This window comes from Quercus lobata, chromosome 3, assembly GCF_001633185.2.
Source record: "Quercus lobata isolate SW786 chromosome 3, ValleyOak3.0 Primary Assembly, whole genome shotgun sequence".
Classification (NCBI taxonomy): Eukaryota; Viridiplantae; Streptophyta; class Magnoliopsida; order Fagales; family Fagaceae; genus Quercus; species Quercus lobata.
Window position 1 is genome coordinate 72,819,010 of NC_044906.1, and position 13,816 is coordinate 72,832,825.

General features: G+C 35.4%; 1 protein-coding gene and 1 long non-coding RNA gene across 2 annotated transcripts; both read right to left on the bottom strand.

Annotated features, from left to right (window-relative positions):
- Positions 1–5,155: 5,155 nt before the first annotated feature.
- On the bottom strand, positions 5,156–6,850 carry LOC115980057. The gene is made up of 4 exons (XR_004089303.1): positions 6,770–6,850; positions 6,619–6,701; positions 6,402–6,504; positions 5,156–5,235 (listed from the first exon to the last, which is right to left on the bottom strand). It is a non-coding gene; the product is annotated as an uncharacterized LOC115980057 (long non-coding RNA).
- A 167-nt stretch (positions 6,851–7,017) lies between these two features.
- On the bottom strand, positions 7,018–13,422 carry LOC115978901 (disease resistance protein RLM3-like). Its single transcript, XM_031100795.1, has 2 exons — positions 13,031–13,422; positions 7,018–7,215 (listed from the first exon to the last, which is right to left on the bottom strand). The coding sequence occupies exons 1-2, from the start codon at positions 13,312–13,314 to the stop codon at positions 7,209–7,211; spliced, it is 291 nt and encodes a 96-aa protein (XP_030956655.1). The 5' UTR covers positions 13,315–13,422; the 3' UTR covers positions 7,018–7,208.
- Between the last annotated feature and the right edge of the window lie 394 nt (positions 13,423–13,816).

Here is a 13,816-nt window from a genome sequence, read left to right on the forward strand (position 1 = left end):
GCTAACGCACTTTGCTTCCATTGCTAATTTGCTGGTCTCCGTGGTGGTAATAGGTACTCTCTCTCTCTCTCTTTAGGTAGTTTTAGGGTTTAAGTTGATTTTAATTTTTGGTTTTGATTTGTTTTTAGGGTTTTACGAACTGTTAGATAAATCGATGCAATGCACCACCTCTTTTACTCTATCCTCATTCTTGGCCTTCCTCTGTATTTTTTCTACTCTTGGTTCGCTATGCTTTTGATCCAAAGGAGGTTTCTTGATTCTATCTCCTGGGTGAGTTACTGAGTTTTTGAGCTTCAAAGTTTTTTTTTTTTTTTTTTCCCCTCGTTTGGTTGCTAGGAAAGTTTGGGAAAATGGAAGAAATTGAAGTTTGAATTCTAGATGTTTCTTTTCTTCAATTCTTGGAAGTCATAATAGGATAAGAGAGAGGTTTATCGGTTTTGGGTGGAAATGTTGTGATTTGGGTGATTTGTTATCAATGACTACATTTTTCATATCATAATTTAGTTGAAAGGGTGTGTGGAAAATCTGAGTGGGATTTTGGAGTTTGAATTGAGTAGCTGGGATGTATTATGGTGGTTTCTAATTCCAAGTTGTGAAATTCATAATTGAAAACTAGTCATTGAATTAGAGATGGATTAATTATTAGTTATTTCAACAAACACTATCACTACATCTATCTGTTCAAGGCATTTAATCTACACAAAAGCCACTTTCCCTTCTAAAATTGACAATAACTATTTTTTATAGCACTTTAGTTAACAGATCATCATATTTTGTTCAATATACCCAAAGGCAAAAACTAATGCAAAAGGGAACAAAAAGGATAAAACTAAAAAAATAAAAAGAGTGTTTTTACGATATATAGAGACTTTTTTTTTGGTCAAGGAAAACGATAAATAGAACCTAGACAACAACATACACACTTCTTCAATGTGATTAAATTTGATCGGGACATGAGAGTAGTATAAAACACCCAACTATGTAAACACTATTACTATTGGCCAGATTCCCTAAGCAATACTATTTTTAAAGCCATTATATTGTAAACTATGGATAAAAGGAAGGAAAGACACACCTTAACAAGCAAGGTCTTGCCTGTTTAGGAGTCTTGATACTAAAGTCTTTGTATGGTCACTTTAGGGAGCTCTACTGCCTATTAAATATATTGTCTCTAAACCAACAATGATTCTAGCAGCTACAACTGTTTCAATAGAAAGTTGAAACCAAGAACAATTGTTGGCTAAAATTTTTTATATGAAAAGCAATTTCCGAAGTTTATCATGCTTCTCCCTTTGTTAGAATTTTTTCCCAAACATCATAGTTAAATTTTTAGAGTAGGGAATGATCCAAATCAATTGCAACCATAATTCAAGCAAGTAATGGACTACTAGATGCCTTTTTCTTTGTACCCATCCTTAAACCCTTGACCTATGAGTAACTCTTCACCCACCTAGCCACAAGGCTACAGTCTAGGCAAATAACCAATGATTGTTAGCACACACTAAAAAAATAGCAGACCCCCATGAACTACTCATGGGCCACCAAGGTAAGAAGGGAAACAAGCGCAAAAGGAATCTAAATTGACTGAAGCACATTGAGCCATTCATTCATGAAAAAACCAATGAAGCTTAAGATGTTTTTAAACACAAGAGCTACAACTATGGTTGGCACAATTGCAAAAGTCCCTGTAATCAATGCCCTTAGGCATTTCTTGAGACACAAGTTGAGAAAGCCTCCCATGATAAATTGTTGCCATAAGAGCCGGTTCTTGTGCTACCCTATCCAGCTGCCAATAAAATAATACCCCAAATATAAAGGATTGGGAAGAGTCCTCCTTTGTACTTATCTCAAAGTCATTGCCCTGCATTTACTAGTCCTATACTTCTTGCTTGTTTAGTACCATACAATCCCTTAGCAATTATGCTAATTGCTAGGTAGCACGTAGCTTCAACTAACTTTTTTACCTGCACCTATCCTTCAAAGTTCGGGTAATCCTGCAGGAGGTTAAAAAAACCTCCCACATTACACATCATTTCAGCATCCAAGAATGTATAGCAAGTCAAAATGTGACACATCCACTTCACTTTTGAGGAAACCACAATTATTTTGTGCAAGAAAATATAATTTGGGAGAATCAAAAACTTCTATTACAAGTAAGCCACAATCGACAAAATATCAAGAAAAATCCTCATATTCTTTGCAATCCTGGGAAGAATTGCCCAATGCAATCTCCTAATTATGAATATATATCCACTAGTTACCCACTTACCCTTTTATATTTCCTTACAAAATTAAAATTTCCTTTTCGATAAAGTGAGAGGAAGAAACTAAATAAAAATAAATAAAATAAAACCCAACAAACTATTCACTTTAAGTACTAAGGAATGGAGAAAGAAAAATCAAGTAATAACCAAAGTAATGCTCTTGATCAATGCCCTAAGAATAAAAACAAAAAATGCAATTTTAGTCAACAATGAAGTCAGATAAGGTATTTCCCCTATAAGCACATTCATATAGCATGACAGTGTATGTAAACTGGGAATAAACAATCCCAGACTTTCTTAGTATATGCTAAAAATACATGTTATTTCAAACATGGTACTAAACACATTTTTTGCTTTATAAATGCTATAAACACGTGTTTTCCTAATACTTTTTAAACCACAATTTTCACATCATTTTAAACAGCGATATTAGAAATTTCCAACCAAACAGGCCCTAAGTATCCTTTCCCTTTTAATTATCTAAATACACTATAACTTCACATCCAATTCTCTAGTTCTTTAATTTAATTTCTCCTCTCAACCTAAACTTCACAATTTAGTTCTATTATTTATTTTTAAAAAAAAAAAAAAAAAATTTCAGTTCCATTCAAACTAAGACTCTCACTTGTGGTTGTCACTCAAGGAGTCAAATGTCTATCTTCCACTTAAATCCAAGTAATCCAAATCCAAACCCCGCCAATAAATTCATGACACCACCAACCTCATTTTATTGCACCATCAACAGCAATAAGCAAAAAAGAGAAAAAAAAAAAAAAATTTTATATATAGAGCAATATATAGACAGAGAATAAGAGAAGAGAGAGTTCCAAAGGCTTAAAAAGCATGCCTTTACCACCGACCTCATTTTATCGCCGCATGGTACTCAATTGAGTGTGGTTTTTCTTTTTTTCTTTTTTTGCATATAATACATTTTAAAGTGAAATGGGGATAAATGTCTTAAAAATACCAAGTAAAAAGTAAAAACGAGTATCTCTGTATCACGAAAGTAGCAAACACAAAAATTTAATGGAAGGATTTGTTTATATATTTGTATTAAAGGAATCCCCTTTGTGTGCTTAATTACATGAGATTTAATTATGATTCATAAATGACCAACATTTCTCATCATCAGCCATGAAGAATAGGAATTTCTTATTATGTCCAATCGTTTTCTTACAGTTTCAGATAATCTATGGCTTCCTCTTCTCTCTCTCTCTCTCTCTCTCTCTCTCTCTCTCCTTGTACATATATAGAACAGAGCAACTACTTTTTTCTAGTCTCATGTGGAAGCTAGTAGCTTTTGTTACTTAATTTATTCCACTTCTCACAGATCTAGTCCCCCGGCACCTAAAGTACCCTCCATAGTATATAAATATATTCTAAAATCCCAATCCCCCTCTCTTTGATGTCACTGGCTTGCCTAAATGGGTTTATGTTGGTCGTCATTCTAACCATGGTTCTAACAATCCTACTGATAACCCAAAAAATAAGGCAAATATCTCAAATACTATATATAGCTAGGTACCTGTCTCACAGTCATGCTCTGATTCTCTTTTTCAGATTAAAGCTCTTCTTTAAGTGAAGTGTTAATTTGCCTTTCCTTAGGGCTTTTTTTTGGGATTTGTTGTTGGTGGTGGACGGTTATGGTGAGTATTTTTTTTGTGGTGGTGAGTGCACTGGTGACCGATTTGGGTTTGTTTTTTTTTTTTTTTTTTTTTTTTTTTTGGGGTTTGTGGTATGGATATCTGACCGGTGGTTTGGAGTTTGGGGCTATGGGTTGGCGAAAATGGGTAATTACCCATTAAAAACAAACTATCTAGTTAGTAGGATCCGTTTACAAACTATATATATTTTTAGCAACTCGAGTCTTAAAGACTCGATTTTCATGGGTTGTTCCTGTCTGACGTGGCACTTTTTCCACATGGCGCCTACATGAAAATCGAGTTTCTAAGACTCGATTTACATTTAAAATGAAAACAAAAAAAACCACAAGGGCAGCAGGAAAACCACAGCAACGCGTTCATCAGAGAAGAAAGGGAAAAAAAAAAAAAAAAACCAGAGAAGAATGTTCATCAGAGAAGAAAGAAAAGAAAAAAAAAAAAAACCCAGATCGCACCGCGACCTGGGTCGCGCGGCGACCTGGGTCGCGGTGCGGCCTGGGTCGCGGTGCGGCCTGGGTCGCGCGGCGACCTGGGTCGCGCGGCGGCCTGGGTCGCGCGACGGCCTGGGTCGCCGGCCTGGATCTGTCTGTGTCGCCATTCCTTCTTCTTCTTCTTCTTCTCTTTCTTTTTTTTTTTTCTTTCTTTCTGCCTTTTTTTCCGCTGTTTCTGCATTTTGGGTTGGGGTCATTAATATTTTATTTTTGGGTTGGAAATCGAGTCTTCAAGACTCGATTTCCATGTAGACGCCACCTGGACAAACTGCCACATCAGACAGGAACAACCCATGAAAATCGAGCCTTTGAAGGTCGATTTAGGGGCCCAAAATCGAGTCTCTGAGACTCGAGTTGCTAAAAATATATATAGTTTGTAAACAGACCCTACTAATTAAATAGTTTGTTTTTAATGGGTAATTACCCATTTTCGCCCTGTGGGTTGGCTGTGCGTTTGGAGGATGATAGTGGTTTGTTTCCGAGAGAAAAAAACAAACTGGGTTAGAAAGTTTGTGGTAGATAGCCTTTTCAAGGCTGGGTAGATTGGGCCTTTAGTCCCTTTTTTTTTTTTTTTTTCCATTTATTTACAAAATAATTACAACCCAGATTAAATAATTACAACGTCAGGTCTGGTTTCTCAAAAAATGAAATAATAAAATAATAATAATGACAACCAGAAATAAAAATAAAATAATAAAAAAATAATAATTACAACCCAAAATAATAGATCTGCAGTGTCTTGCTACACCATCTATGCTTAGCCCAACAATCTTGCAACCTGATGACTCCATAATAATCCATATGCTTGACCCAACAATCCTACAGCCCAATACGATTTAAGAGATCAACTAATCATATAAAATTATAATTATAATACGATAAAAATTGAAGCCCACATTTTTAACATAAATAAATAGAACTATGAAATGTTAGAAGCAAACCCCAAATTTTATATTAATTAAGAAATTAGAGATTAGAGAGATTAAAAAAAAAAAAAAAAAGGATTTCCATAGAGCATTTGAACCGAGTTGGACCCATTTGGGTCAGTTACCATCTAAAATTAAAAAATGTAAGCCCACACCCAATAAGACAAATAGCAAAAGCCCAACCTCCAGCCTACTCACAATAAAAACAAGTCATCCTTCCAAATTTTTAAGCCCAATTAGCCCTACCCCATAAGGCCCATTCCACAACACCAGGAGCCCCAGTGAAATTTTAAAACTTAAACCCACATCAGGCCCAATACGGCAATACGTGAGTTTGCACCAGCCCATTTCAAACCCCCACTTAAACTAATGAACCAAGCCCACATTAAAAACTTCAAATAAAATAAAACAAAACACTCAAACCTTCGAGCCCAAAACTTAGATTGAAGACAACCATGTCCATCTGACTTCCAGATGCTCCAATTAAGAGATATTTGCAACAGTTTTACATCGAAAAATATACTTGAGGCCTAACATCGTCACTCATAAGAAGGGTGTTTCGGTTATATCACCATAAAAATTCGACTACATGATTGGTAGACTACCCTTTCTCATCCAGCATAAAGTAAAGGGTTCTACTTCTCTCTATAGTCATGCTGTAGCATATTGAGATTGTTCAAAGAAATAACCAAACGGTTTGCAGGCATACAATTATATCTCTTTGAACAAGATTCATGTGTAGTGAAAATCTTGTTGACATAAATGTAATACAGCTACTAAAACAGACAAATGAATTTTTCCACATTGAAATTCTTGACATTTTTTGTCATGTTAGGTCAGAGAGGGTGTGAGAGAGTCAGAGAGAGAATCATAAAAAATAAAAAATAAATGCCATTAAAAGGAAGGGGCTAGGGGGTGCAAATCTGTAACCATTCCAATAGCATCCATCTCCTAACCATAGCTTTAATAAACAATATGATGCATTTATGTAAGTAATACATACATGCATATGCAATTATCAATCTTTGGAAGCAAATGAAGAGAAAACCATTTAATTACCTTTGAAAGGAAGGGATCAGGGCGGCCTTATTTGTAAACAACTCCATTAGCAGCTCTCTCTCCACTAGAGCTTAGACAAACTATGTGGAGCTCCAAGTCATACCTGAAAGCAGAATTAGAGCATTAAATTTTAAACCAAACCAATCTCTGGAGTGGGTCGTACAAAAATTAGTTAGCCCATAGATGCATAAAATGAAAATAGAAGGCAAACAAAAACCTTGATCCATTGAATGTTTGCTCAGATGATGAACGCAATTATATACAATAATAGATTTGACTGGCATCCCCTTTCAACATCACCTGATTAAACACCCGTTATAGATAATAAAAAAAAAAAATTTAGCAACACATTTCAATTGATTTGATACCTTTATTATCCATTTACAAGCATGGAATGTTCCTCTGATGCTTGTTTTTATGAACAGAATAAGTTGGTCATTGAATGAGTAACCTATCGAGGGTCCAAATGGTCCGAGTAGGTGGGCATGCAAGTCAAGCATTCATTAGCTTGCAAATGTTAAATGAATTGGTACTTAACAAAAATAACAGCCATGAATAAGGATAACAAAGTATATCTTCAGTGGCAGGTAGCTCACTGTAATATCATGTCCCCTGTTCTTCACAACAACCCAAGCTGGTTCGTAATCCCTTTTTAACTTCGCCAAGCTAATAAAAACCAGCACCCTTCAGTCCAGAAGATCAATAGGAGATTTCATTCATCCATTAGCACAATCTTTCCAATCTGGATCAATTTGGCACCATTTATTTGGTCCTTTCCCAGTTCCTTCAGTAATAGAAAATGGAGTTTCAGCATCTGTAAGGCATGAAAACATAGTTCAAATACAATGATTAGAGTGATCATCATCTGATATATTATGATCTTGATATACTATGATCATACACCACTACAGTCTAGCTCAAACTGGTTAGAAGTGTGTTTGGACTTCCTAGAATAAAATTAAAATCCATCTTTTCTGAATGTAGCGCACACCAATTGTTATTTTCTCACATAGTAAATAGGATGGTTAATAAGTACTAGTAACAGGCCCATTCGGTAACGTATGGTGAACACTGAATTCAATAGTCCTTTCATAACTAGGTGAAGCAAAACATAATATTCCATAGCCACGCAACATCTGAATGCATCTATATCTTTAAAGATAAAGCACTATCAAAATAAAATCTTACAAAGAAAGTGAAGTCACAATGTGGGAAGCAATGACGGAACCAGGATTTAAGGTTTTTTTTTTTGTGGTGGTGGGGGGGGGGGGGGGGGGGAATTAGAGGTAAGGATTTGTAAAACTACATTGATACAGGTTCTCTAGAATTTGATCTAAACTCGGTATCCGTTTGGCAAAGATTACTTTTGCCAACTTATTTGACTACTTTGCTATTATTTATGAGACCCACTACACTTTTTGGTACTATTTATGGATTTTACTGTACTATTTCAGCTAACTTTACTTTTATTTACAGTACTTTCATAAAAAAGCGTTCAATTTTAGCAAAATAAGCGGATCTCAAACGAACTCACTCTTATGATAAGGTTTCTCCACAATCTCACTTAGCTACAAATACATATTTCATATCATTCACAGAAAAAAATAAAATTCATAGTTAACAAGAATCAAACTAAGAGATTAATCTAAACATATAAAATGTAAACATGTAATTCAACTCATTCATTTTTATAATTAAAAAAAAATGTATTTTCGAATAAATCAAAGTTAATGTGTGAAGCATATAGCAATATTCCTGCAAAGTTAAAATTATGCGTGTGATTGGGAATTGTTTATTTTCAGTAAGACAAAAAGCTAAATGCTAGATTATTTGAAACAAAACTGAGATAAGAAACAAAAAGCAAGAAAAACGTTTTGTTGATTAGCAAACACACTATGAACGTTAATATCTTGAATATACTTTTAAAAAATTACATAAAATTCAACATTTACTCCTCTAATTTCTATGTAGTAATATTTTCAGATTATAACAAAAACTATAATGTGAAAACTCGAATGATGGAAGACATAGTTGTCAAAACGCAAATAGTATCATGAATCGTATTGTGAATCAATTTTTAATTTTTCTATATTGTAAGATACAAAAACACTTAATCAAATTTATAAAAAATATTATATAGGGCACATTCATTATAAATTTTGAATATATTCAACTAATGACTAATTTGTACATTACATATGTAATAATATTTAACAAGCTAACTAAATAAATAAAACTAACTTGTGTTTATAACACGCACATTTAAATTGATTAAACTCAAAAATGATAATACATTACAAATGACCCGAAAATAATAATTTTTTTCATCATATTGCCTAATCAACTCTATTTAAGTCAATGCTATCATCATGTTCATCATTTTGCATACTTATTTCGTTGAAATTTTTTTCAACATCATCAACATTTACTATTTCTTCTTGTTCTTTTATTTTAATAATTTTTTATAAAAATATTTCTTCTTGCCATTCCAATTTCTTAGCCTTACAACAATAATAACAAAAAAAATATATATATAAATATAATTATATTGTCAGTTAATATTCATAGTAGAGGTGGCAATTCGTGTCGTGTCAACTCCAGAGTATTCGACTATATAGGGTCACAAAAGCCGTGGCCTTTGCTATGTTAGACCTTCCCCTGGAAGTACATGTTTATATAACGGGTCAAAATTCCACAACCTTAACACAACTCATTTATTAAACGGGTCAGTTGTGTCGACCTGTTTATCAGAATTTAAAATGAAAAAAAAAATATGAAAAAACAAACAAATAAATATTTTTAATATAAAATTTAGAACAACCGGTAACTACATCACAAATAGTCATTCAAAACTAAAGCACATCCCAATATCACAAATAACCAATCACAATATGATGGAAGAGATAAAAGGTTAGTGAAGGTTCTTCAGTTTTTTTATTATTGTAACGTGGGACCTTTCAATCCTAGACTTGGTGATAGCGGAAAGGGTCTGCGACAACAGAAAAGCAATATCTTGGATTTTAATTGGGACCCAATAACATGCTGCTTTGGTTAGGAAAAGACGAAAAGCATGGCTTGGTTAGGAAAGTAAGGTTGCATTTTATGGGAGGTTTTCATCGGTTAGTGGCAGTAAAGATTATAGTTCAGTAGCACGATAGATGAATGTTTGTGTGTGTGTGTGTGTGTGTGTGTGAGAGAGAGAGAGAGAGAGAGAGAGAGAGAGAGAGCATCTTAATTAGTTTCTAGAAAGTAAATAGAAGAAGAGCTGGTCATCCTAGGAAAGGACACTTGATATAAAAAATATTTCAAATTGAAGGGCAAAAGAGCCTTGCAAAATAGGACTATACTGCCATAAAGAGCCTTACTATATACTTGAGTTCAATGTACTCAAATTGTAAATGAAGTTGCTCAACAAAATAATTTTAAGAATCAAAGCATGTTGGCCTTAAAGCGTTCTTTTCTCCTTTCCTCTTAGCTTATTTTCTTTCATATAGTACTTTTGGTACAGTCCTTAATCGCCATAAAATGTCAAGCCTTGCAGCAATGGCAACTACCTTTCACCAAAAAAAAAAAAAGAAGCGGTCACAAGTTCGAGACCGAGAATCAGCCTCTTCAATTCAACAAAGTGGGAGCTTTGTACAATGAGTATAGTCTTTTTTGTTTTCATCCTCAAACCCAAAAAATCAAGCTCTAAACTTTTACCTTTCAAAGCCCATAAACCCTCCATACTTTCTTACATCAAATCACACATCAAACCATCTTTTAATTCTGAACACAACCCCATAACCCTTTCTTCAACAATTCTAAACCCTAGATCCACAAATTCTTTTAATTCTAAACCTATGATACCCATAATAAGCACATGGACAAATCCTCCATTTTTTCCGATGTCACAACTTGGAGGAAAATTGTCATGTATAGTAAATCTAATTCACATAATGAATGTGTAATCTTACAATTTTTTTAAGAGATGCTTCACAAAAAAAAAAAAAAAAAAAACATATTTATTAAATTAATCAATTTACACAGGCTTGCTAAAAACCCTAAAACTTACTAAAGCCTATTTGAAAATAATTAAGCCACCTAATTTCTTAATGCAAATACTTTAGCCTGTTTGATACACATAACCAAAAGTTATCAAAGTATGATAGCTATATATTATGTGACGCTTTGCTTTAATCAGTCACCTCAACCCTCGGGAGATACAAGGCCTTGGCAACTTAAGGTCGCCGCCTTGCTCGCAAATAACAAAGCAATATTTCATCCTCATCCTCGTCCTTGAGAAGAGCAACCCTCATCCTCATCCAACATAGCAAAACAACAAAAATATTTCAAAGTAATAATTCCAGTTGTAACAAATCAAGAAAGACATGATTCTCTAACATTCTCAAGAACAAAAATATAAAAATTGATTTGCAGAGAATAAATAACAATGGTTTTTATACAAGAACTTTTGGATAGGAGAGCTATTTTGCTTTTGATAGGTATGTTATGGGTTCATAATGCGGGTGATAAAAAGTTGCATTTGATTAACTGGGATAAGATCTGCCAGCCTAGGGAGAGGGGAGGACTTGGTATTAAAAAGTTTAATCTAATTAACCAAGCTTTGGTGGCAAAACAGTTTTGGAGAATTCAACATTGCCCCAACTCCTTATTAGCCAAAACCTTTAAGGCTAAGTACTTTCCTAGAAGTTCCTTGCAGGATTATAAACCTAACCCAAACCATTCATGGACTTGGAGAAACATTGCAGTCACCCAATCCCCTTTCTTGCATCAAGGTAGATGGATTGTTGGTAGAGGTTTTCAAATACCCCTTTCCCACCCTGACTGGTTCCAAACAACCCAGCAGAAATTGAGAGATACTAATCTTCTTGGTGGATATGTGGCTGACCTTATTAATCAGGAGACTGGCCTATGGAAAGTGGACTTAATTAAAAATCTGTACCAGGCCCCAATTGCTGAGGAAATCTTGCACATTCCTATCACAAAGTTTCCCAATATGGAGGATAAGCTGATTTGGAAATTTTCAAATTCTGGGGAATATAAAGTTAATAAGGCCTATCTTATGCTCCAACAGAATAGGTCACCTATCTTGCAAGATCAAGGATATTATGGGATTCATTGCTCAGTTTGGAAGCTGTTGTGGAAAGTGAAATTGCCCATGAAAGTCCTCAATTTCATCTGGAAGTTACTTCATGACAGTTTACCTGTGTTTCAGAAGCTTAGAGGCAGGGGAATTGCAGCTTCCAATGTTTTTCTCATGTGCAATGAAGAAGAGGAAACAGCCAATCATTTGTTTCTTCAATGCCCCTTTGCTAGAGCTATTTGGCTTGGATCAAGTTTAGGAATTAGAACTTCTTTTTTAGTCACTAGTTCAGTGAAGCAGTGGGTGGTTTCTGCTGTTACAGATAAGGAGGACTCTGAGGACAGCAGGATGCTATACCTGCAATCTATGTTTAGCATACTCTGGTCCATCTGGAATCATAGGAACCTGGTTTTACATCAAGGGAAGGTGCCTAATCCTAAGGAAGTATTACTAATTGCCCAATCTTGTATTTGCAGGTACCAACAAGTTTTTTCTATGGAGAGGGTGCAGAATACTTCTACAAGGCAGCAGCAGTGGAAGATCTTCACAAATCACAATTGGGATATAATTCTAATAGTAGCTACATACAAGAACAAAAAGACCAAGAAGAGTGGTGCTGCCTTTGAAGCCTTGAACATAGAGGGAGTCAGTATTTTCTCAGGTGGCAACAGTTGTGGGAGGAAGCAACAATATTTGGCTCTTCAGGATGCTGTGAGTGAAGCTGTCTTTAAAGCCAAGGAGCTGGGCTTCAATAGAATTTTGATTTTGAGCACGAGTATGAAGCCTGATAAGCTGTGCAACCACTATAGGAAGCCTGGTTGGTTGGAAAAGTCTCTTTACAATGACCTTCAGCAGTTATCTCAGCAGAATGTCCTTGTAAACCACCTATTAGTTCCTACTATGGTTAATTCTCATGTTTTGGATTTAGCTTACATAACTACCTCTTTCCCAGTGCATCATGGTAGGATAATCTCAGACATTGGTTATGTCACAAGAACTATGCTGCAATGTTATTTGGTGCAATGAATGTTTTCTCTGGTATCAAAAAAAAAAAAAAAAAAAAACCATTAAACATTACTGCATGTTATCCATATGTCAACTACAAGTCCATCATAAATCCAGATTTTGCATGGGCTTATTTACCTGGCATTCAATGAGAGTGGCAGATTAAACCAAATCAAAAAACGAAAACAGATATATAAGAGAAAGAGAAAAAGATAAGAGAAGTTAGAAAAACATATTTCGTAGAAGAGGCATTCCTATTCCTCCCCCAACTCCTAGAGCCAAAATTAATTAATGAACACAACGTACGGGAGGAAGCGGAGGCCGCATCCGTTTTCCAACTTACGATTATGGAGACTGGTTTTGTTTTCTTAGTCTTTGCGTTGTTCAGAGTTCAAAAGCTTTCACGTAGGGTTTTTGGGTTTTAAAGAGAAATTTCTATATAGTCGAAAATTAGGGCTGGAATGAATGAAGAAGAGAGAGGCGAAGATTGCAACGTAAATAATATTAGAGCGACAAAGTCATATGTAAATAATATTACCGATACGGATTCAAATGAGAGCCTGCCAAGCTTGCAACGTACGTCAAAGCAACCTTCCAACTGTTCACCTTGTCTTCAGGGCCATTCAGTAGCGCCTCTGCGAAATTGCCCTCCTGTTTTCGCACCTCGGATGGAGACACATCGTAGAAAATAGGCATCACCCTTTGATTGAACAGCCTTTTGCATTCCATGAACTTAACCAGCTCATCCAGGCACCAATTCGAATTACCATAGTTTTTAGAGAACACCACAACTGCAATCCTTGATTTCTCGAGTGCCTTCATTAGTTCAGTCCGAATAAATTCCGTTCTATACACACGAATCCCTTTACGTTCTAAAGCGACAAAGAGATGGCAGGTAAAATTTTTGTGGGTATCTTCACTAAAACTAACGAAGACCTCATATTCATAGGTCAACGCTGGGGAGTTTTCTTCTAGGTTGCAGGGACACGTCATTTTTGGCGTCGTGTCGGTGTCGGACATGTGTCGGACACCGGAACGGGGACGACTCGCCGGATTCCAGTGTCCGGCGAGTGTTCTTTTTTTTTTTTTTTTTTTTTTCATTTCTCCGACACGCGCCGACACGGCTCCGACGCGGCGCCAACTCGACTCTGACGCGTCTGACACGCCAGCAGTGAAGAAAAAAAGAAAATTTCAGCATATTTCGGGTCATTCCGGCTATTTCGGCCGAAATGAAAATTTCGTCTGATACAAGATTTTGACTGGAACAAAAAAAAAAAAAAAAAAATCAAAATCCTACCTCCTTCTGGGTTTCGTGCTTTTCTTC